We start from the raw sequence: 24,173 nt of genomic DNA on the forward strand, positions 1-24,173 counted from the left end.
AATCTCCACTTACAAAATATCCGATTGACCACAGTTTCATCTGGCTCTGGCAGGACACTCTGAGAAACCCCGAGTTTCAAGTTAGCGTACTGTAGATAGAACTGATGTTGTGTTCAGCATACGGCACCTGAGGCTATAGAGGGCAGTTTAAGGTCAGTTAGAAATTCTTCTGAGAGCATAAGACAATGTTGCACATTATTTTATGCAAAACTATTCTCATTAGAATTCATTTTAGGGAAACTATATACACTTCTCGCAGGTGTTTGGGGGAAAATGATGACATCATCTTAAGTCTAGTAAAATATCGAGTTCCACAAGCAGAAACTCAGGAGCTGCTCTCTGCTGACCGCTGTGTTTGTCTGGATGATCAACGGCCATTTTGCAAAGTTGCAATCTCACTTCCCTAAATGACGACTGTAAAACCAGAACTCTACTTAAGGCCCCGTGTATGTGCAGCTGCAGTGGCAGTGAAGGTGGAGAACCTCCTTCTTCCCACTACCTGCTCTGGAAACTGCTCAACAGCCCACTGGGGGCAACCCAGGCTGATACAGAATGTGAGAGCCCTCCTGAGCACATCAGTTAACGCCAGATGCAACTGCTGTGAGGAAGTAAAAGAAACATTTTCTGAAACTGGGAAGCTTTTTTAGAGGAAGATGGAGAACCCACTTCTTTTATTCCCCCAGCTAAACATTTCTGCCTCAAAGGATAAATCCTATTACAAAGTCATGAAATCAACAATTAAAGAAGAGCCACATAAAGCAAGCAAGCCTGGGTAAGTTTTAAGGTCATGCTGACATTCTGAGTGCTGTGTTTACATAGAGGAATCTTCTAACATAGCTTGTGGGTATGAATTTAGGGCACAGATCGTTTAATTTTTGACGTATGAAAATTCATGAACCGAAAGCCTAGGAAATGTATACGTAATATATTAATTCATCACAGAAAATTTTTCTTAAGAACAAACCCCGAAACAAATAATAAACTAAGAAAACAGAAAAGGAAGGTTTCAAGGAGTTCTGAGAAATGCTTCTTTAAAGCCTGAATATGTTCCGGGAAAGTTTCTTTTTAAAAATTTCAAATGACAGGAAGCAATACTTCCTTTTTCTTTGTGAAACATTAAAAGTAGAAGATGCTGAGCCAACTGTTTATGTTCTCTAATGTGAAATTTCACCCCCTCATCTTTAAAATAAATGATACTGAAAATGAAAATATTTCAATTTCTCTTTGCCAGTCTTTCATATGTAAATTTGTGCTAAGCCATAAAGAAAAAAATCATTAATGGGAATAATATATGTAGGAGAAGTAACATAAATATTACTATAAGTGAACATGGGGTATCTATGATACTGAAGCAGAGATATTAGTCAAAGGAAATGTTTGAGAAAAGAAAAAACAACTTTCAACAAGGTTGCTTGAAAAGCTGTCCTAATTCTGTTGTAGAGCTAAGCAGAAGAGAAATAGGCTAAGCCTTCTCCTGCAGAAATCTGAATTCCATGAAGGTGATCATCTTGGTAAACCTGGAAACTTGACAAAAGCAGCAAGGTAAGCATTATAAGACTGAGTCAATGGGGATTCCTTTCAGGAAGTGCCTGTATGTCTCAGAACGTTTCCTGCATTTGAGTGTGTGCATTCAGACTTGGCAGAGAATAATGCTTTCAAAATCCATTTAATTAAAAAGTTAGCAATCTAACTCAAGCCTACAAACTCTATAGAAGTATCTGGTATGCATCAAGGTAACTCATCACTGGTGTTTTCACAGCACTAAGTGTAGACTGGTCCCCACACACTCGCAGATACATTAAAACCTCTACTCATGCCAACAGCAATTTTACTAGTCCACTGACTATATTGAGCAAACATCAAATGTAGCTGACAAATTACTGCTTACAGGGAAATTATACAGGCCCTTGGAAAGCAGGTTTTCCAAAGAGTTCTGTGATGTACAAATGCCGGATACATGTCAAATACTGAATTCATAGTTCCTCAATAATGGCAGTAATAGTTTGAAGACACTTGTCTCCTTCTAGAGCCCATGGAAATGGATATCTAAACATTTGCACCTATGCATCTGGATAATTAGGCAATGTTTGTTGCTCACATGTCCAAATATGATGCCCATCCAAATGACAGGATGACGTACTCATGATCTGTAAGATTTTCCACTCCACAATCATGGGGGTTTTCATTATTTTTTTTCTTTCTTTCTTATTTTGCTGCCGGCAGTGGTCTTAATTCAATGGTTGTACAGTTCAGTCAGAAATACAAGACCTTGCAATGATGAACAAAAGGTAAAACAGTGCTGAGAACACCGTTTTTCCATGTCTCAGTTCCCAACATATAAAACTCTGCTAAGGTTTAGGTTGCATCTAAAAAGAGAAAGCACAGCCTCCATGCCACCTGTCTGCAGACAGTATTGTGTGGCTGATTACCCTTGGATATTTCATACAAAGTCCACAGCCATCAGTGCATTCTTATCATCTGTGAAAAGGCACTTTCAGAGGCAGATACAATAGCAATAAATAATTCTCTGAAGAATTTCCCCCTTCCACCAAACCATCACTTCCTTGCTCAGCCAACTGCTTTTTACCGTGTTAGTCTCAGCCAGGTGCTTGACTAACAGGGATTCTGCTGTTCTCATTGTATAGAAGAGAAACTGGTAGATTTTTGCTGATCTTTTTCTATATATAGATTATATAAAGACATATGTAGATTATTTTCAGTGAAAAAGAAAATGGAAAAAAAAAAGAAAAGAGCAAATACCCTTTTTCAAACAAGTAAGTGAGAATAGTTTGGGATTTATTATTTAAGTGATTTACTTAGTTTTTATGGTTTCCATTCTTCACAGAGTACTAAGTAACATAAGTAGAAACAGAATTTAATAAAAAAATGCAGATGGACAGTGTGGTGATAGTGGAAATGCCTATAACCTGTTAACTAGTCTCTTCTCACCTTTAGAAAGTGGCAAAGCTGAACAAATCTTGGTTTCTGTCTCTTATTGCAGCTACTCATTGCTGCACCCAGGTATTGGGGAACGGTGAGGCTACTGGGTCGATGCAGTTTCTGAAAGAAAATAAAAAATTCACACTAAGAGTTTCCAAACCCAGCAAAGAACCTCTCCGTCATTCTGTGCAGTTGTGGACTGCGTGTGTTGTCTGGAGCCATCAGGGTTTATCTTTCACTATGACCAATTTAATTTCTGTAGCTGTAGGAACCCACAGTTCCCAGACTTACACGTCCACACAGTTCAGAGAACTGCACTATTTGTACTTCTCATAACTAAAAACTCTGTAAGGGGCTGAGGTCTCATTTTCCTGACTCCAGAACCCCCTTACTATACTGGCCTATGTTCATTTCTTGAAATTCAGTTCCTGTTTGTCTCTCCCTAGTGAAAAATTTCATTCCTATAAGCAGACTTCAGCTAGGAGACATGTGACACCTATTAAAAAAAAAAAAAAAGTCCTCCTTTTAGTTTTGTGCAAAACCAAGATCATTACTGGCTTAAATTCCTGCCCAGAGTGATTGGAATTTCCTTTCATCTAAACTTCATGTGATTTTGCTAAGGGAACCCAAACTATGTGAATCAGGCAACAGAACAGCAACCTTCTGCAAGGAAAAGGAAATCATGTTCAAGAAGTGTTCAGTCCGTAAGACGTTGTTGTAAGCCAACTCACCCTGGACAAGCTGCTTATTGATACTTTCAATGTACTGGGCTTTGCCCTCAAATGAAAATGGTTCTAAATATTAATATTCATAAAGCACCTGCTAAAAATTGACTTTACCTTCAGGCTTGGAACTTAAGTCCTAGTCCTAGCATGATACAGTTCATCTCTGGGTTTACTCCAGTTCTGGTCTACTAAAAACCAAAGTACTGTCCAGGTGTGTGTTCAGGGTTAATCTCTACAAAACCCAAACAGGGTTAATTCAAAATTGTATTTGCATGAATGAAGTAGGGTGTTAGGGTGTTCTTTTTTCCTTTCTGCATTGTTCTCTAGGGCAGAATATTTGAAATCAAAGTAAAATACTTGCAACATGACATATTTGATGAAGAATACACAGAGTTTTATAAATGGAGCACAGTGGCTCGGAATAACATGACATTTGAAATGTGTTTGTGGTAAACAAACCAGGCTACATGTGCTATTACCCTATAAGACTATCACCTAAACCATATTGCTACGACTTTGCCTTCAGGCTTTAGAATTTCCTGTATTTCATTAAAACCAGACTGTGGTAACACAGCTTCAAACTGAGTGCATTCAAAACCACATCTCTTCAAGAGTATTTGTTAAGTTTAAATAGGTGACTGACCTGGTTCCCTTATGAGTTTTACCATACTGCATGATCTCGGTTCCCTTAAAGATTAGTAGTGCAACACAAACACTGAAGAGAAAAATCTCTGATCTGATGGCTTTTTTTAAACAGGGGAAAAAACTACAACTCTGCAGGAAAAATGCCAGAAAAAAATTAAATCAAGTGTTTCTGAAGTCCCTAAGAGAATGAGCTCCTTTAGTAATGTGATTTAATCAAAGGCTTTGTGAAAGTCCTGAGCAATAGCAGCAATAATGTATGTTACAATAATAACAGCTGCTACAACATGTGATGTTGTGTATGTTGTATATGTTACAACAACATATGTTACAACGACTTCATAAGTATCCAATATGCACAATTCTTCAAAACCGCTTTCTGTTTCTTAAGTAGTGTGTCTCCTGAAGAAGCAGCGAAATGGGGAGAATCTTTTGATAAACTGCTTTCTGAGAAAGGTTAGTATTTTTTTCTTCTCCGTGCAGACCGATAGAATGAAAAATTGATGAAAAATGATGGAAGATTATAAAATCCAGTTGTGCACTTGAACAGACATGGCAGTTACCTAAACTAGGTATGATGGGTCATTTATAGCAGCGTGTGTTTCTGCTCTCCTCATATGCTTAGGCTATAGCATGCTGTCAGCTACTGAAAATAGTTGAAAATAACTTTTAAGTTTCGTATTTTATTGAACAAAGTAATAGGCAGCAAAGAGTTCCTTCAATATTTGAATATTGCTGAAATATTCTTGACTGCAAGACCAAACCTTAAAAATGAAGACAAGTTCTGTGTACTTAAGAAAAGACTGTTACTCCTGTCAGAGTTTGTTTCTAAACTAGCAATAGGATCAAACCTGGCCATCATGTGAAAGGGCCTGTTGCTTACATAATTATCGAATGCACAAATGTCCCTCCTTCCATTTTGGAGGGACACACGTATGACCCAGCCACAGTGCTGGACACTGTGTACTATTCCTTGAACAGCTGACCTCAATACAATTGAATTGCTTCCACAGAGTAAGCGTACAAGAAAACAAAGAAGGCAAAGAAAACATCTGCAGCGTAATAACAACAGGATAAAGCAAATTGTAAAGATGCTAAAAGCCATTCATTTTAAATTGTTACTGGAGAGCAGTCTACTTATGAGCAAAGATTCAAATAGTGTTTCGGTCAACCTAAATTGATATTCAGCTGGAATGAAGTCCCTCACTTCCACATACATCCACATGTTTTGATTGCTTCTATTTCTAAATTCACGAGATCTCGGTAGTGGACTTTTATGGATGCTGAGAATTCTGTAATGGGAGTTACAGCACTCAGAATCATAATGAAAGAACCGCATTTATTTAAAAACTTTTATGTTTTAAAATAATTATCTATAATATGATGTAATTCAAAAAGAAAACAACCTATTTTTTTACCTTGCGCAGACTGTGTGAAAAGAGTACCGGTCTGATAAGGATGTATTTTTTAAATGAAATTCAACATTCTCTTCTGTAGCTGGATTGGATGCCTTTACGAAGTTTCTGAAAACTGAGTTCAGTGAGGAGAACATTGAGTTCTGGATAGCTTGCGAGGATTACAAGAAAAGCAAAACTGCACATGAACTTTTGCCAAAAGCTAAGACCATTTATGAAACATTCATACAGAAAGATGCTCCAAAAGAGGTACAGTAAAAAAGTTCTTCATTGTACACAGTATGTGACACAACTGCATCTGATGAAATCTGCTTTTAAGAAGTGCATGCCCAGAAGCAGGGGCAGCAGTTAATCACGTAGTCACTGATGTAAAAAGGCTGTATCTTAAATGTCAAAGCTCTGGAAGGAAATCTGGAAGCAACTGCATAGATTATTCTCACCGTCCTCCATACTTCTTTCAATAAGTTCTCCATGTTATCTTCTTAGTGTAGAGAATGAATTTAAATATTGTATCATAGGAATCAGAGATTCCTAGTGCTCTGTAAAGCCGGGATATATATACACACACACATATACGGGGTATATTTAAGAAAATAGAGGGATGTAAAATGTTAAAGCTGCAATGAGACATTTCAGCTAGCATTTGTGAAAAAGTATTATCTGTCATTATTTAAAGCTACCTCCAGAACAACAGATTTATTCTGCCTTTCTCTTAAGCTAGTAATTATCTATTAAATGATTACATAACCGAGATTCAGAAGCTTTTATTTCAAATAAGCCAAAAGGCTAAAAGAAGCTAGAAGAAGCTATTAAATTAAACATATCCTTTAAAATAAGAATTATGTTTTAAGCATGGACTTTTCTTGATTGACCCCCCCTGCCTTCCATCCTCCAGCTCTAATTGCATATTCTTGGTATGTTACTGTCAGCACATACTCAAAAATATGTTGATATCTCACCAACACTAAGGCCCTTTTATATTACCATAATAGTGCAAAAAGTTTTCATATTTACAATTTCTTCATGTTACTGATGTGTGTTATAAAGGATTCATAAATGAGCAAAAGGAATTTTTTTTTTGCCTGCTTTAGGAAGGAGATGAACAGGTTGGGAGATGATGAACTCCCACTGAAATCACAATCAGCCTCTTCAATAGGTCTTTTGGACTTAAAATTTCCTGTAATTCTATCAGGTTTGAGCAGATCAAATATGTCACTTGCCAATGCTCCTTTCCCCCTGTATTCTTTTTTTTCTTTATTTGTCAGAATAGCAAAAGTTAAACACTAACTGCCACTTTCCTGCAACAAGGGTGAAAAAGGTATAATTCTCATTTTAAGAGAAGGATTGCAAAATGGTGCAATTTCCACCTGTAATTCCCTTAGATTATTTTTAAGATTCAGATCTGTTTTTTTTCCTACAAAATGTACACTTTGAAAGACTCATGTCCCTTTTTATGTCTTTCCCTGCTGCATGTCTTTGGGGTGGACCTTACATAAAAAGAAAGCCTCTGAGTTGTGTGAGTTGTAAACCCATTAAAGTAATTTCTACATTTTAAGTATTAGAGCTTTTTCACCTTCCTACTACAAAACTCTACAGGGAAACCAGAAATTTTAAATATTCACTAATATATTATAAGGAGAAAAAGTTCTACGTGAATCCTAAATGAGGATGGAGGGAGTTCTGTATTAGTCTGTTGTTGCAAAGCATGACAGCTGCAACTGTACCAAGATCACTATTAGAAAGTTACTTTTAGTCAAATGTCAAACTTTATCTTCTATTTTACCAGTGTTCCATTGTACCAATGACACATCCGTGAAGACTTTCTGACAGCCATTACTGAATATGAACATACTACCTAATTCTGTGGTATTAATATCCCGTTGTATCAGGGATTCAAGATCCTCTTATCAGAACAGACTTTCCCCAAAGTACAGTATCATTGCAATGGATAATAACACAGGAAATGCATGAATGTACATTAAAGAAATACACTTTTCCGCATTCTCCAGGTGAATTTGGACTTTCAAACCAAAGAAGCCACAAGTCAGAACATTGAACAGCCCATCATCACCACCTTTGATGCCGCACAAAACACAGTCTACAGGCTGATGGAGCAAGACAGCTACCCACGCTTCCTAAGATCGGATCCTTATTTAAATTTGGTTAAGGGGAGAAATCCCAGTCGTCCTACCCTTAGGAGACGATCAAGGTCTTTTACTGTCAATGATTTCCAGGGTGTACGACCAGACTTTACTGTTTGGTAACAGGGAAACTCAGCCCTCATAAATTCTAGCTACTGCAACAACTCATATGTGTCTTAAAATCCAAATCCTTAGCAGGTGTAAAGGCGTGGAAAGCAAAGTTATATGCACCTAAACCAGTTCAGAGTTCTGTAGCCGCTGACTAATCTCATTTATTGTAGAGAAGTAGGCAACATATTGGCAAGACATATAATGTAAAGTTTTCATACAGTATTTTTTTTAAACTCAAGAAAGAACTGTAATCATTTTTGGAGGAAAAAATCTGAGTTTCCTGCATAAAAATGTTGTATAAAACGCCATTTGATAATATCCACTATGTATCCTGGGCCTGTATCATTTAGCACAGGGTTTCATCACAGTTAGAATCTATATACCTGGCCTTTGCACATATTTATGTTTCTGCAGTATTTTCTACACTAAGCACTGGTGGTATTTTCTCATACTGCAAAACGCATGGGAACATTATTAGGTATTATGTAAAGTTGCATAGATTTTAACTGCAGCCACTGCATAATTAAAATTTAGCTATTGCATATTTTAAGAGGAATATAAGAATACCTATTTAATTTTGGGGGGTACATTTTGTACTGTTTTCTTATTACATGTGTCTGTTCTTTGTATTTAAGTTATGCTGTATAAATTAACTTTGCCATCACATACTAATTTTTTGCAACCAAATAAGCAGCAACAAAGGGCCAAGAATGCTATTTTAACACAATCTGTGTCATTAAATATCAGGTCATGTGTATGTGTATATATATATATAAAAATACATATTTTTACTTTTATTTGTAAATATTCATGGTATACCAACTTTGATACTCAACTGTGTTCTGGATTTTCTTCTGCCTTTCATTTTGAAAAAGGATCTGAAAATTAACAGCTCTTGGACTCAGGTAGAATAACCTTCAGTTCTACTGGTCGTTAATATACTCTATGGTTATAGAGGAGGAATGAGAAATCTCCCCTTTTATTTCTTTACTATTAAAGTCACGCGTATCCTTTTCATAGTCAGTATACACAATTATCCTGTCCTTTTCTTTCAGAATTGTGGAGACATACCTTGAAGCATCGGGCAATTCTTAAAATCTTAAGCATTGGTTCAGTTTAGCAAGTGACTGCAGGATTTAGTCATAACTATGACTTGTATATTCAGTCACTTTGCATGGAATTTAAGCTTTCTCCCTTTCCTCCCCTTTCAGTAAGTGGTCAAAGTGAAGAGGTACAGTTCCTGCGGATGGGACTTTATGTTCATTACTAATTCAGGGTATATATGAACTGCTTGATCTGAGAGTTTCCTTGTCTGCTTTACTAACTTTCAATAAATCTGAAGTGATCTACTTGAAAAGTTGTCAGAATTCACTTTGTCACTAGTACATTGATGAGTGAAACATGAAGGCTTCACTTCACTTAAAATTCAATACTAGCTGTAATCATTGCCGTTTCAATCCAAAGTGTTACTGTAAAGGAAGCACAGTGACCAGAACTCACCAGGGAATGCTGCCGAGCTGCAATGACCTGGGAGCCATCTCCAGGCTCTTAGCTTTACCTGGGGAATAGCCAAGAAACACATTTCTAACTATAAGGTAGGTATGATCCTCACTAGTTTATTCCATTACCTTTCCCTGAACCCAAAACTCTAGGCACATACTATTTCTAAGTGTCGAAGTGGTCAGAACCTGGGCACAGTCATTCATGAATAAAACAAATGTTTTCAGTAGGGTTGGGGCTGTCATCTTTCTGCATTTCAGATGCAGCTTGGAGCTTGTCAGCCTCCTTTTTTTTTAAGAACTGTTACACTCCTGTTGTCATTGTCACAGGTGTCACATGAATGAGTGAAGGCAGTGAAAGGCAACTTTCTAACCCAATTTCATTGCTGAAGTCAGTGTATTTTTCTGGATAGGTTATTTACCCTTGCTCTTTGACTGTCTCTCCCTTAAACACGAGTCACTTCTGCCAGAAACAAACCTATTTCTGATTAAGGAATCTCTAATATCACCAACAATGTCTGGATGCCAGAGTTGTCATATTTAAAATATGCACATTCCTATGGTTTGTATCACTGAGAAAGAGAACAGGTTTGAGAACAGACCCTCTTGAGCATTAACAGTGGGTCTGTTGCAACACAGGCATAAGACTTACACATTTGCAGCTAGATTCTCCCCTGGTGTGATGATTTTCCTTCATACCAGCTGAGAATCCACACCTTTACTCTAGCCATGGATAAAATAAATGGAAAAAAAAGTGTATATTTAATACTGTTCCAAAATCCAAACAAATGACAAATATAGTACCTTGAGTAAGACTTTTTCTTGTTAGCAAAAAAAGAGCTGTTAGTCAAAAGTGTCTGTAATGATAAATATAAGTCAGCAGGCACCCTTTGTTTCATTTCACAGACACATGGAAAATTTTGCTTATCTCCAGGGAGACCTTCCTCAAAACCATCAGGCTGCGGTACTGACAGTGCTAGTCCCTCTTACGAGTTTTATAATGAAAACAAACAACTAAGATGTTCCTGGTAGCTATTTATGCATGTATGTTTTTCCAAGATAGTTGTAAACTGTAGCTGAATTTACAGCAGACTAATGCCATGGGAACTACTGTAAGAAGAAAGTCAAGATAAATTCAGAGAAAGGAAGGCAAAGGGCACAAAGATAAACTAAAATGACATAATTATCTGGCAAAGGGTTTTTTCTAGAAGAGGCTCCTTTTAGTGAGAGAAAATGAGTGCTCTACTGTAATTCTGGAAGAAGAACTGAGCATAGATTGAGAACAAGTTTGTGATGCTGTTCCAGGATTGAGTTAGACAGGATTGATCCGACTAAGGGCTGGCCCTGCACAGACATATTTATAGTATGAACCTTAGAGTAGTGCCAGAGAACGTAGATGGGCTTCTCTAGTTTTGGCAGACTCAGTGCCATAGTTACATCAATCCTCGTTTTTACCTGACCTAGTGCAAATAATACATATACAAAGCTTATCAGGCAAGTATTTTTATTGGGGATTATTTTATGTAGCATCTTTTTAGATTTTTATGTTATTCATAAGAGCTCTGAAAATATTCATCTTACCAACACAATAATTTACCCTACATAAACACTTCACTTTACTCCTTACATACGTGAAGTCTTCAGGCCCAAAGTACGAGGGAAATAATCTGCTGACTTGTGTAGCGCAAAGGTTTGTCTCCTGTTCCAATACTTAGGTCTAATTAGATGCTTTAAATTATTTGAATTATCTGCTGTTGTTGTTTAACTTGAGGGAGACAGGAATACACATATAGACATATCTTCTGCTTTTGGGCTTTGTTATTGTGCAAAAGACAACTTGAGTAATTTTGGAACTGACAAGAAAGAAGAGGAATGAAATCTAAGATAAAGAATCTCAAATAAAAAGATAGATTTCCATCTTGCACTAAAGTAAGCAATCGGTAATATGGCTCTTACGTGCCTTTATATGCTACAAGTTGTAAGTGACTCACAAAAGGCGTATCGTATTTCTCTCCTTTTTGTCCCCAGCTGCTCTCCCTGCCTTAATTAACTACTGCTTTGCAGTTCCCTCTCCTTTCCACCCATGCTGTCAAAAGAGCTCAACTGAAATAAAAATTGCATAAAATCATCTTTCTCTCTTCAGTGATTCGTATGCTCATAAACTTATGCCTTGCTCAGATGCCTGTCCCACATCCTGCTCTGTTCTTTGCATTTTAGTCAAATGCCTCAATCTAATGCCCTTTCAGCTCCTGTGTGGCTCTGTGCTGAAGGTAAAAATATATTTCCTCTATACACCATCCAGCTTGCTTCCATTCCTACTTTTTTCTTACTAGTGTCTTGTTATCATCTTCCTTTTTTCATACTCTGATCGTTTAGGGCTGGTCTCATAAAAGCTCCCTCTGGTTTTATACCAAAGCTTTTCTCTCTCTGCTCCTAAATGGCATCTGTTTGCGTAACCTCCTCATAAGTCTCCTTACAAGAGATTAGCTAGACACCACGATTTACAATCTAGCCTCTATATTTGTCTTCTCTATGAAAGGTAACTAAAATTAACTAGCATGAAATATAATCCTACGGAAGTCAATGTAGAGTTTTCAAACAGAACAGAAGATTAAACTGAAGCCTAACATAAGGACAACCCTGAAGTGTTGTTTCTTCAGCACGCAATTTGCTTGTACTTCAGAAACTCTCTTTTTTCTTCACAACTTTCCAGACTTGAGTTAAATTTCTGCATTTAACACCACTCCAGTTTTTCCTTAAGGAAGAAGAGAAGGCTTCTGAGGATTGAATCCTCCTGTGGACTGTTTCCCTGTGGGGCACTCAGTAGGAGCTCTCCTACATCACACGCATACTTTGCCCACGTTACTCGGGTGTGGGCACACCGGAGAAGTCTGAAGTACACTTCCCATAGTCTTTTACAAAAGGAGGCAACCAAGAACATCGGTACGTTGTTTTTCCCACTCATTCACTACCTAGCACTGCTTGGCTCGGGACGGACCACCTGCAAGGCACTACTCAAGAGACAACTGATACGGGGAATTATGGTTCAAGAGCTTTCTGAGGCATAACACCTACCTTTCGTATAATCTTGTGCTGGTGCAGTTTATACCTGTCTCCAAGGACAAGATCACAATATGGTCCTATATAGGCTTCTTGTGCAAATAGGAAGTTTTGCGAAGTCTGATGCTCTGTGAATAGCAATGCATTCACGCAGGACATGAGCTGCGCCAAACAGCCTGCTAGTTAGCACTAAATGAGACTCTCCAAGGTTGCACATTTTCTTGAGAATTGTTTCCAATTCTCTTCTAATGTAGGTTTGTGTTTGTATAGTACTTAGAAATCCTGTGTATGAGGAGCCCAGAATGCTGTAAAACATTTTGATAAATTGTTATTGAAATCAAAACATTTTACCTGAAGGGCATACTTTGCTTGGGTGGAAAATAAGAGCTCATTTTCTTATGCAAAACAACTCTGTGGCATACTGAAGACACACAGGGTTATTTATACAGAAAAAAATATTTTTGTGAGTTGGCCATGCTGTGCAGTGCTACTGGAAAGTAGGCATTTACATAGTGCTGTGATTAAAATGTATTTGCATCCCGTACGACAGGGGTTTCCATGTTACTAGGACGCCAGCAGTGCTCAAATCATCTTGGCTTCTCCAAACACAAGAAATGCAGTCAAGTCTTCATTTGCTTGAATTGCTTGGACCAGCAGAACATTAACGTTTTTCTGCTGAGGTTACACTATACAAAACAACACTATCCAAGCAAGCCCAGTATGGGATGGATTCAACAGAGGCCAAATGCTGAAGGGCAATAACATACTGAACCTGATCCAGGGGAAACACCAGCACACCAAAACAGCCGTTGGAGAGCGTGATCTTTTCTCACGTTGCACTCAGGTGAGTACAAAGCAACCCTTTTAGGAACATATATAAATGAAAGTGATTTCTTAGGTTAATACACCAATAGTTTGAACATGAAGACTCGTTTTATACTGTCTATTGAGATTAGTATGTAGCTGAGATGCGTGTCAGAAGAACAAAAAATCACATGCCTTATTCCCCTAAACAGCCAATGGCTTTTCATAACGGAAGATAACTCAATGGAACTAATGCCTAAAGATAGCTAAAGAAGAGTATCAGTAAGAAGTCAAGCACTAAGCCTAAAAGTTCAGGAGATTTAAATATTTAATAAATCAGTAGTCCTTAGCACGTAATATTGCCAAAGGAGGAAACGTTCAATCAGTAGACCCACAGGCCCTTTCCTACAGTTCTAGCTCTCCTGTGGCCTGTCAAAGGCGGAGGACTCAGAACAAAAATCAAGAGCACAGTCAGCAGAGTTACAGAAATGTTAAGCCAGAGGCCTCACCGATAAAGTTTTTAAAATATACTGAAATTAGCTGAGCAGATAAGGCCTGAGCTACTCTGCAAGTCCAGTCTGGGTTATTAATGAAATGAGGCTGCAGACATCAACAGTGTCAGCTGGATCCAGGTTTCCAAAACATTTAGAAATAATTCTATGTGCAATTTCCAGCTCATCTCTAGTACATATTCATATTTCTTTTTGTTTGCTGAGTACTCTTTATTATGAATAGCTAATACATTTGCACAAGCAGCCAATGCATTTGTTTTAATAATAAGATCACTTTTTCTCCTTATGAAATTTCAATAAAATGTTAGACTTTCTTCTCAGAAATTACTAAGTTTCAAGCAGAGGAAGTACATGACAATACTATCAGCTACTTTTTATGGGAAGAGGTGACTGTGCTTAACTTTGGTTAGTATACATGTGATTTTTGTACTGGGATAATGATAAAAAACACCACACTGTTACCTGCTGTGTACCTGAAATACGATCAGTTTACGTAGCTAAGCAGTGACTGAACAGCAGTTACACAGTGGTGAAAAGCCCTTATAGCTTCTTTGTGGTTTTGTGAATTGCTATCTGTACCCCATAAAATGCAAGCAGCAATTGGATTGCATCCATCTACTTAGGCTGTGTGCTGGTCAAGAATACCTGTGGCTTTTAGCATCCTTCTGTGGCTGCTAAGACTGACTTAAAGATATCCACCATCAGCACTGAAAATCTTCAAGAGATGGTCATGTCTGTATCATTCAGATATCACACAATTAGATAGAATTAAAAAAAAAATGCATCTGTTGCACTGTTCGGAACTTTTTTTTTAGTAAAAGATGCGAATCATCAGATAATTATAAAAAAAATAGGCACAGATGCTGCAACCCTTCCTCTCATAAATAGGCTCACAGGAGTTAATGGAACTATTATATAACAACAATTGTATTACCTCTTCAAAAACATAAAACTAGTCAATTTATAATCACAATTCTAAGGTGGGTGAATGGTACAGTCATTGGGATTAGACACTGGGTAAACATTGAGAAATGAATGGAGTCATCCAAGAGTCACGTGTTGCTTATTTTGGTGTCATCTCTGTCCTCATAACTGGTCTGACTTTACTGGTGCTACACTAAGAAACCTAGAGAAAATTTGCATCAGGTCTTTATCTAGAATTTTGTTACTTGGCTGAAAATTCAAGACCTATTTCGAACTGCTCCTTCTCAGTGAGACCCCAGGGTACGCAAAAGTAAAGTCCCTTCCTAAAAATACCAAGACCTAGTAATGCACGGAAATGCCTGTACAGCTTTACAGAACCTCCTGTTTGCTACCTGAGAAAAGTAGACCAGCAATCACAAATCAGAGCACTAGAAAGAAAAAAAGGGATATTTCAACAGTAATTGTCAAACTGAAAGAGACAGTCTCTCTGTTAGAAGATCCCAAGTTGTAGCTATTTACAGTCTGCCAGGCCAGAAACTCTACAAAATCAATATTTTTTTTTATTTTTTATTATGTTTATCCTCTTTTACCAAAGCTCAAACCTTGGACTGAATCAGTCACAAAGCATTTAATGTAAATGCAGATGCTGCAGTTTTTCTCTCCACCTGTGAGATGCTGAAGTTAGTCTTACTAGCACAATGCATGGAAGGCTCCTGGTCCCGTGTGGCACAACGTTATAGTCCACAGTACGTACTCTGTGGAAATAAGAAAAATTACTGATTAAGGGAAATAAGAAGCACTGCAGAGAATCGGGATGATAATTCACATTTCTCTCCTTCTATTATGACTTTCAGAAATGAGTGAATGCAAAGGTAAGAAGTTGAAGAAAGGATTTGTATTTTGCTGCGAGGAATCTTTTTTAGAATCGTGTAGGACTGAAAGGGGTATCTTGGGTCATCATTTCTAGTTTCCTATTATCAAAGGCAACAATTTAAAATAATTGATCCTTAAGCTAAAACAATTCCTTTTTCTCTTTGGGTTACCCCTCTGTGTTCAGAGAGCAATCATAGCTCCTCTTTGCTTTCATTTTACAGACAAACTGAAGTCTTTTATTTTTCTCCTGCAAGACAGTTTCATTCTCCTGACCAGCCCAGTAATCCAACTCCATATCGGGTCCCATCTGATTTCAACTTCCTGGAGCATCGTCGATCAGATTCACTACTTTTTGTCCCATGTGAAATTCATCAAATAGTTTGAAACTTCTTTTACACATTCACAAAAGGTGAGGACCCCCTAACATTGCTTATGGTCAAAATGTGGCATGTGGTGCTTGGGTTTTCCTTTCTCATCTTAGAAGATAGGCATAGCTAAAATAAGCAAGACTGTGTCCTCAGTCAGGCAGAAGACAGCTTTATATGTGACTATACTATATAGGAAAATCAAATGGGACCTAAACTCTTGAGGCTGCTCAACTTGGTGTGAAAAATTTCAACTGAGAAAATAAAACCCCCTTATTCTGCAGGCTGGGACAGCTGGTTCCCAGTTCCTGAACCACTGGAAGTTTGTTTATATCAAGTGGAGACATTGAGAACCAGGAAGCTGGGTAGGGTGAGCAAAGGATCAGGCAGCAGGACAAGATTTGGAGGGAGGAAGACCCCAGTTAGTAAGCCTGTTTGTTCAGGAGAGTGAAAGACAGCAAGGAACATAGAAAAGAGCTGGGGAGAAAAGAATAATTATTAAGAGCAAAAGACAAAATTATATGAAAATGTTTTGGGGGCAGAGCGATGCTCCTAGAAGATGGCACATAGAACAAAATATCAATAAGAGTAGAAAAAAATGACTGAATTGAAAGTATCAAATACTGCACGATCCCATTATTTGTAACAGCATCAATGTGCAAATGGTGGCCATCCCAACACTCTTTGGTCCCATTGGGGTAAGCCTTGTATGAACAAACAAAAGAGACAATGGCTCAAGGGCCTTAGACCTTCAAGATGTAAAAGGTAGTGGATAAATTTTGCAGATACGATATGAGGGTAAATAATTGTAGTGAAGAATTTCCTAATTATGTGCACTGAACCCGTTTTCCTTTTTTCTTTTCCACAATCAGGAAGCCAAATGGTCAATGAGAAAAATCACACGATGATTTCTCTGTTAAGACGTTGTTCAGAACATACATATATTTTGAGAAATATATGTATATAAATTGTTTTTAATTAATGTTACTTTCGGTAGATTAAGTTAGAATGGCCACTGTTAAAAAATAAGCCATGTTTCTGAAAGAAATAATTTTAAAGGAAACGTTAAAAACAGTTTGTCAATTTGCATTGTACTGTTTGGTTATTCACATGCTAATTGTATTGTTCCTGCTATAACATTACATTCAGCTTGAAGATCAGTCAGAAAAAGGAAATTCTGCCCTGCCTGTGACAGTCAGACAGCGGAACAAAAAATGCCAATGAAGTGAGTTGTTGTTTATGGCTATTTTAATCGTAGGACGTTTATAGGGTGCGATGATCAACTTTTGAATAATCTGGACAGAAAAGACAGCTTTTCTTTTCCTTCCCCCTTTAAAGTGGATATGATTATTTTGATTCCTTGTTGTCAATTCTGCTTGCCGATCCCATTCAAGTAAATCCCATGAGGTCAGCGAGATAATTCTCTGACTGATAAGTAAATATTAAAACAAATAATATTACCCATAAGGAAGAGAAGCAGAATTAGGTTCATGCCGTCTATTTTAACCTGGTCTCTCATTCTGCTTTTTTGTTTGACAAGCAAAGTAGTAAATATTTACTGAACAACCTGAAAATTTGTATACAAGTAAACTGACAGCTACAAAAAAAGCTTGCTTATTAAAGGTGTCTATTCCACAGTCTATCGTAATAATTGTAACTACAGCTACATAATATGGTGACACTGTCATATAATCTCCTTATAAATTTACAATTAGGAAATACCATTGCTGGTGATGCTGAGAAATGGCTGTGGAACACAGCTCTCAAACTAACCTGTATGCTGCAGAGCACGGTTTTTACAGTTGAGCCCCCAGAGTCCCCTTAGGAATATCAAATACTTCTGTACAGAACTCTAGGGTGGGTTGTTTGTTTTGGTTTGCTTTGGGTTTTTTTGTTTGGTTTTTTTTTGGTTTTTTTTTTTTTTGTAAATTAAGAAAATCTGTTATATTTTATACAGAACAAAGTGTTTGGTCCACTTACCGGACTCCAGAGCCCTTTAGCTCCTAAAATACCCATTTTTTAAGTTAGTACATACAGTGGCAGAAAGGATTAGAGGATTAGAAAGTTGGTTTCCTTTCTCTTTGTCTGGTTAATACATCTCTACTATTTGTATAAAATGTAGCAGCTTCAACAAAAGCAATGTGAGATACTGATCTATTTAATTATTACCTACCATTCCAGGTATTCTAGAGCTGATGTGGCTCCTTGTCTCCTTATAAAAAAATCTGTATCCAAAATGGGGAAAAAAATCAGCCAGTTACTCTGCTCTGGCCTTCCACTTTGAACTATTTGTTTTATTTCAAGATCTTTCACAAGTACAAAATTCTAGTAAAACATTCTTTGTTCCCTTTAAACCTTTATGTTTAAAAAAAATTACTATGCATTTATTTTACTAAAATTTAAAATACGTTGGGATAAAACCTTCCACTGAGTCTGTTCTGAGTAGATAATAGGGTACGAGCTCAACAAAGTTATTAATCTTTTACTACCTGTCTTTAGAGGTTACAAGAAGAACTGATTAACACTTGAATTTTCTACCTCAAAAATTTTCTACGAGGACACTTGTAAGATTTCAATTTTCTTTTCAAAATTTTCCTTAAAAATCTATTTCAAGAACATTTCAGTTACAAACCACTGAACCGAGGTTTATTGCAAAGTATGTTCCTTGTTCTAAAACAAAATATGAGCTAGATGACCAAAGAGATTTATCCCTGCTTATTGCTGAACGGTAGATATGAGACTAATGTTCATTTGGGGATACCTGAGGCTGCAAACTGACCGACTGCCAAAAGCCTAAGAAAATCAAATAGAAGATCTGGCATGCAGGAAAGCAGGTAGGCATGTGCTGACATCTCCACAGGTGTCTGATGTTTCTGCAAAATATTTCATATTCAAGAAATCATAGTCTTCCAAGGTTTCATGACAAAAAGTGCAAGCAATAACAATAAAGCTGGTAAAGGGGGTTCTTTTTCTCTGCTGGATGTTTAAATTAAAAAACTCATACAATGGTAATTTTAATCAAAACATGATTTTTCAGGAATAAAAGGTTTCTTTTATCTGTGTATTCATGGACTAAATTGAATATGACCGTTCTGCCCAAGTTACAAGAAAAAAAATATTCTGCACAGTTAGCATGACATCCTTTTGCCTGTCAGATTGTGTGACTGTCCTCTGTTAGCCTGCACACTAAGCCTTGCTTCTGAACCAGCTTGAACATCTTCAGAGCACCCAGGCTTTGTAAGAGCAAGCGTCCATTTAGTTCCATGCCTCATTTTTTAACAGAAGCCTACACCAAGTTACAAAGGAAGAGTCAAAACTATGAATTTACTCAATTTTTATACCACTGAGAAACTGAAATAATGCCCAGTTATCCTACCACTGTTAACATGATAACGTTTCAGATAATTCTACTCATTCCAAGCAAAAAGTGTCATACAAATTAACGGTTAATCCATTTGAACTCGAGAAGAAATTCAGTATGCACTCTAATATCCCTCCTATGGTTTTATTATAGTTCAACCAATTGCAAGCATTACTACTATCTCCTGGATGAATAATCAAGTTGACAATGTCAAATAATGCTGTACTTTATGAGTCTCTGTGGTTCTCTACACTCTAAAAAAAATGTGTCACATTTTTTCTTGACTTTCTGTTATTCAGTGCATAGGGTAACATGAGTTACTCACCCTGCTCCCTCAAGGAGATAGCCAAATAATAGACAAACTACCAAAGACTGCACAGGCAAAAGATCACAATGCTATTTTCAGGGATAGATGTTGTTTCCACAGGTCAAGTGCTGGGGAAACAATGGCCTGGTCTGAGTCTGTGGATACACTACTAGCTAACAAAGGTAAGAGTGAAAATTCTTTTTTTTAAAAAACGTGTGTCAACCCAGTTCACAAACGTAGCTGTCAGGTTTTCACACTGCTCTCCAGTTCAGCCCTCCATGTGCTTTGAACCACAGCAGCGCTACTGCTGGAGGCGTGTGAGCTGCCGTGCTGGAAGGCAGAGGGGGCCTGTTTCTCCAAGCTGTAGACACCATCTACCTTCTGGCCAGTGCTTAAGGGATATTTAAGAAGGCAGGAAGTGCTCTGAAAGAGTTTTGTTTTATGAAGATAACAGTTTTTAAACTCTCCATGCAATGGTTCTGTTTTTCCTATTTTTTTAAATAAAAAAACCCACAAACCTTTTCTTAGGTATACCTGTTAACAAAGAAATACACATGTTGTACATTGACTTTCAGTCAAAAAAAATGATTATTTCTAATATATCCGAAGTCACTTCACCCAGAGATCCCATTACTACTGATCTGAAAACCCCAACCACATGTAACTTAAAAATTTCCTTGCCCCAAACCCATTTTCCTGCAGTAACTTTTTGGCCTGGACCCTGGCGTGGCTCCACGCTGATTCTGAGTAGCATTAACTTGACTAACGCAACTCAATTTGGGTCCTGTCAGCTTTCTTTTCTAGGAGCTTGTGATTTGGATTAATTTTAAAAGGATTTTTTCCAAACCTTGCTTTGTTTCATTTTTTTCTGTTAAAAGTGCAAAAAAACGCTGAACAAAGAAGTAACGAACAGTCTGCCTCTTCATCTGAGTCTTAATCGTTACTTGAAAGGAGATGGAAGCACTATTTAGGCAGGCTAACCTCAGCTCGGAGAAGAGCCAGCTGCCACAATATGACTTCATTTTCTGCTTGCTTCTTAGACCAGGGGTCAGCCTCAAATCCCTAATTTCCTAGTCACTACAAATCCTCTTGAAGACCGAAATCTCCAGGATCTACTTTTGACTAGTGTGTCAGTTGTAGAGAGACCAAACCACAGCAGGCAGGTATTGGGAGCATTCCTCAATTAGTAACTCTCTGAACGAGTTCTCTTTGCCACCTTATCGTCGTTATAGTTTCATCTCCTATTTATTTGTCCCACAACAGCCTCTTAAGACTAACTGCTGGCTGACAGGCAAAACAGTATCAGGCACATTAAGTTACACTATATATACTGCATTCATATATATATACACACATGTGTGTGTATACATGTACGTATAATCTGCATTGGTCTTTCAGTTTTCCTCTATCCATCATCTCATACCTTTTTCCCCAGACGGCTTGGCAGCTTTTAGGACATTTTTGAAGTCAGAGTTCAGTGAGGAGAATGTGGAGTTCTGGCTGGCCTGCGAGGACTTCAAGAAAACCAAGTCCTCCACTAAGATCACCTCAAAAGCCCAAAAGATTTATTCTGACTTTATACAAGCTGATGCTCCAAAGGAGGTAAATAGTTTTTTGCATGTACTTTGGGTACTGAGGATGGGAATCGAGTAGAAAGTTCAGATCCAAACTTCCAAAAATGACAGAAAATACAACTCAATGTGACTGTACTTCCATTTTCATGTTAATTATTTACCAGGTAGAAAACACTGTGTGGAACTCTGTGAAGCAAACAAAGACGTCTTATGGTTTATATTTTAAATACATTCTTCAGACAGGGCACGGCTTTCTCTCACCTTCTGAAATTTCGGCCTTAAGATTTAAGGAAATATGTGTTCGATATAATTTGCTTTCCCTAACCATTTTTATAAGGCAATGAGCCTTATAAATGAGACTCCTCTGTATTTTAGGTATCAGTTTATTGGAATGTTAATGGTTGTATTTGTTCTTTTGTACAGGTATTTTTGACATGATGAAAATTAAAATGCAAACTTGCAGAAATTTCCACCACAGCATTCAATTTTATCATTATTTTAAAAATGCTTATTGTGAAGGAACAAATTGCTAATTAATTATTGTTCACACCTACTCCCTAACAAGCTTTTACACTGATGTTTTTTGCCTTTGTTAGTGAGCGTGCTTTGAATATCCCCATGTCTTACATATGATTGACATAATAATAATAATTAAATGTATTATTAAAAACAAAAAATCCTTACAAAATACATAGGGCCAAAACCTTAAACAATGCTGAGTACCTTCATCTATAATTCACTCTTTGGTAATCAGTACTTCATAGGATTTTGTTTGGCAAAAAGATGAGATATTCAGAAGAAGGTTTTTCCCTTTTTTTTTTTTTCCAGTGATGCCATCTTTTTAAGAGTCAAATAAAATTAAGAATTCAGTATGCTAGAAAATGAAGGGATGACCTTCCTGCTTATTTGCATCAGCCAGGGTAGCTAGGAGGAAATTCAAATGACTGTGTCCTGTACACGAACAGACCTCAGCTTTCCAATCAAACTGACATTGGTTTTATGTCCTTTGTTCCTACAGATTAATATTGACTTCCATACCAAAAACCACATCTCTCAGAATATCTCTGAGCCCACCCTCAGCTGCTTCGATGATGCTCAGAGGTTAATCTATAGTCTCATGGCAAAGGACTCTTTCCCCAGGTTTCTAAGGTCAGAAGTGTACAAGGAACTAGTAAAGAAGCAAGAGAACAGAAATCAGAAGAGATGGCTCCCATTTTTGTGAGAGAATACTTGAGGAATTATGAATTTTTAAATGTCTGCCATTGCAACTCAGTACAGATAATATTTTATTAAAGTGATCGTACAAACCAGATCTAAGAATTGTCTTTGCCAGCTTGTTTTTAAGTACAATATGCACGTGATACTTTCTAAGAACGGTGGACAAATATTCAAGAAAAAGGATGGAATATGCTAAGACGTTTGAGATACCTTTTTAGTGAAGAAGCTTGCCATTGATTATTTTTCCAGTGCCTGTTTTGTTTGTCAAAGTGTTTTCGCATTTTCAAGCAGAATGTTTTGGGTTCCTGGTTTGCCGTTGATTTTTCTTTAGAAGTATGGCCTCAAAAATAAAATCCTTTCAGGAGACTTGAATATATTTACTCATGCAATCATCATCTTATTTGTAATTTGTAAAAAATATTAAAATTCTCTTTTAAATATGTTTTATACCAATTCAAAACAGGAGAAGTAGAAATACAAGAAATATGGTAGATATGATAATATTTAATAAATAGGCAGCTGCTTTATAACAAATGTTCCTGACATTCAAAGCAAATTAACGTTTCATAACACAGCTGTCTTCAGTAAGACTCTCTTTAATTTTCTTTGTGTTTATTTCACTTAAATTTTTATTGAAAAGTCTCATTTATTAGTTGCGTAGGCATTTTGGAAAAAACCTGAGTAAATCTTTCTTTGTACATTTTCAAATAATAATTCATTTTCTTTACTGAATGTATCAGTGATACTGTCCCTATGCACTCATGAAGAAGTAATGTGAAGAAATAATCATTACCATTTTTCAATGAAACAGATAAACAGAAAAGTAGGCATCAGAGAAAGTTTTAAGCAAGTATGGATGTGAATCAGAATTTAGTCATGGCATTATTTTTCAAACAAGCAAGATATGATAGGATTCTAGTGCAATCATCAGATATCTCCAAATGCTCACACTGATCTCATTCATTGCTATTAGAGGATTTACTGCATTTATTTAGGTGAAGGAAGGAGCTGTGGCATAGTATTGAAGAAAAAAGTTTTTTAAACCATATGGGGCAGGAAGAATCTTCACTACGGAAAATAATTCTAAATGCAAGAGGCAGCAATAAGATTTTTCTAAGAAAAGAAGAATCTTTCATTTGATATGAATGTGATCCTTTTGATTCTTTAGCTTTTGAGCTGCTCTAAACCTCCAGGAACCTCTCCCTGTTTGGCACTCTGTTCATGCCTTCTTCACACCATCACATCCTCTATGCAAAAGATCCTCTCTATATTATCAAACTCTGTTAAGAAGCTAATTCATTTAGACAATAAAAGATATTAAGTAGTCTGAAAACCCCAGTATGCTGCCTTTGGTTATGTACTTAGGTTAATGTCTTGTCATAGCTTAGGTAGGCAGGCAGGGGGTAAAATGTCTATTTTCTGATACCCATCATCTGTTCTGTCACCTAGTTTTTCTTCTTGCTGTCTGCATTTCTTTTTCTTTGCTTTCTTCCCCAGTACTAGCGGTTAACAGAGAAATGAACACAATCACTGAGGCTAAGCTACAAGGAGGATGTGGGTTTGTTTTGCAGTCCCACAGCTACCATTCATTTTGCAATGATATTTCAGTGGAAAATTGCAACTTCCGCCTGCAGCGCAGCCTTGGTATCCTTTCTGCACCAGGGGATTTCTGCTGGTTAAAGTCACAGTAAAGACAGCAGTC

General features: G+C 37.2%; 3 protein-coding genes across 14 annotated transcripts in view; 2 read left to right on the plus strand and 1 right to left on the minus strand.

Annotated features, from left to right (window-relative positions):
- The window catches only part of RGS4 (regulator of G protein signaling 4), a 42,574-nt gene extending 39,543 nt beyond the window's left edge, over positions 1 to 3,031 (minus strand). For 6 of the 11 annotated variants that reach the window (XR_008467944.1, XR_008467943.1, XR_008467938.1 and 3 more), the window contains exon 1: positions 14 to 351. The gene's annotated coding sequence lies outside the window, so the exon portion shown is untranslated. Of the gene's footprint in view, positions 1 to 13; positions 462 to 2,949 lie in introns of those variants that run through there. The other 5 variants (XR_008467945.1, XR_008467941.1, XM_054210931.1 and 2 more) reach the window with 3 other exon arrangements.
- RGS18 (regulator of G protein signaling 18) lies at positions 462 to 9,331 on the plus strand. 2 transcript variants are annotated; one of them, XM_054210933.1, is made up of 5 exons: positions 462 to 772; positions 1,441 to 1,542; positions 4,699 to 4,763; positions 5,805 to 5,971; positions 7,732 to 9,331. In XM_054210933.1, the coding sequence occupies exons 1-5, from the start codon at positions 654 to 656 to the stop codon at positions 7,984 to 7,986; spliced, it is 708 nt and encodes a 235-aa protein (XP_054066908.1). In that variant the 5' UTR covers positions 462 to 653; the 3' UTR covers positions 7,987 to 9,331. The 2 variants fall into 2 exon arrangements, with proteins under 2 accessions (XP_054066908.1, XP_054066909.1); XM_054210934.1 differs by having other exon boundaries at positions 4,702 to 4,763.
- A 2,482-nt stretch (positions 9,332 to 11,813) lies between these two features.
- RGS21 (regulator of G protein signaling 21) lies at positions 11,814 to 22,803 on the plus strand. The gene is made up of 7 exons (XM_054213233.1): positions 11,814 to 12,416; positions 13,084 to 13,377; positions 15,868 to 16,055; positions 17,161 to 17,236; positions 19,800 to 19,861; positions 21,115 to 21,281; positions 22,272 to 22,803. The coding sequence occupies exons 4-7, from the start codon at positions 17,226 to 17,228 to the stop codon at positions 22,473 to 22,475; spliced, it is 444 nt and encodes a 147-aa protein (XP_054069208.1). The 5' UTR covers positions 11,814 to 12,416; positions 13,084 to 13,377; positions 15,868 to 16,055; positions 17,161 to 17,225; the 3' UTR covers positions 22,476 to 22,803.
- Positions 22,804 to 24,173: the final 1,370 nt, after the last annotated feature.

Source organism: Rissa tridactyla, chromosome 8 (genome assembly GCF_028500815.1).
Source record: "Rissa tridactyla isolate bRisTri1 chromosome 8, bRisTri1.patW.cur.20221130, whole genome shotgun sequence".
Classification (NCBI taxonomy): domain Eukaryota; kingdom Metazoa; phylum Chordata; class Aves; order Charadriiformes; family Laridae; genus Rissa; species Rissa tridactyla.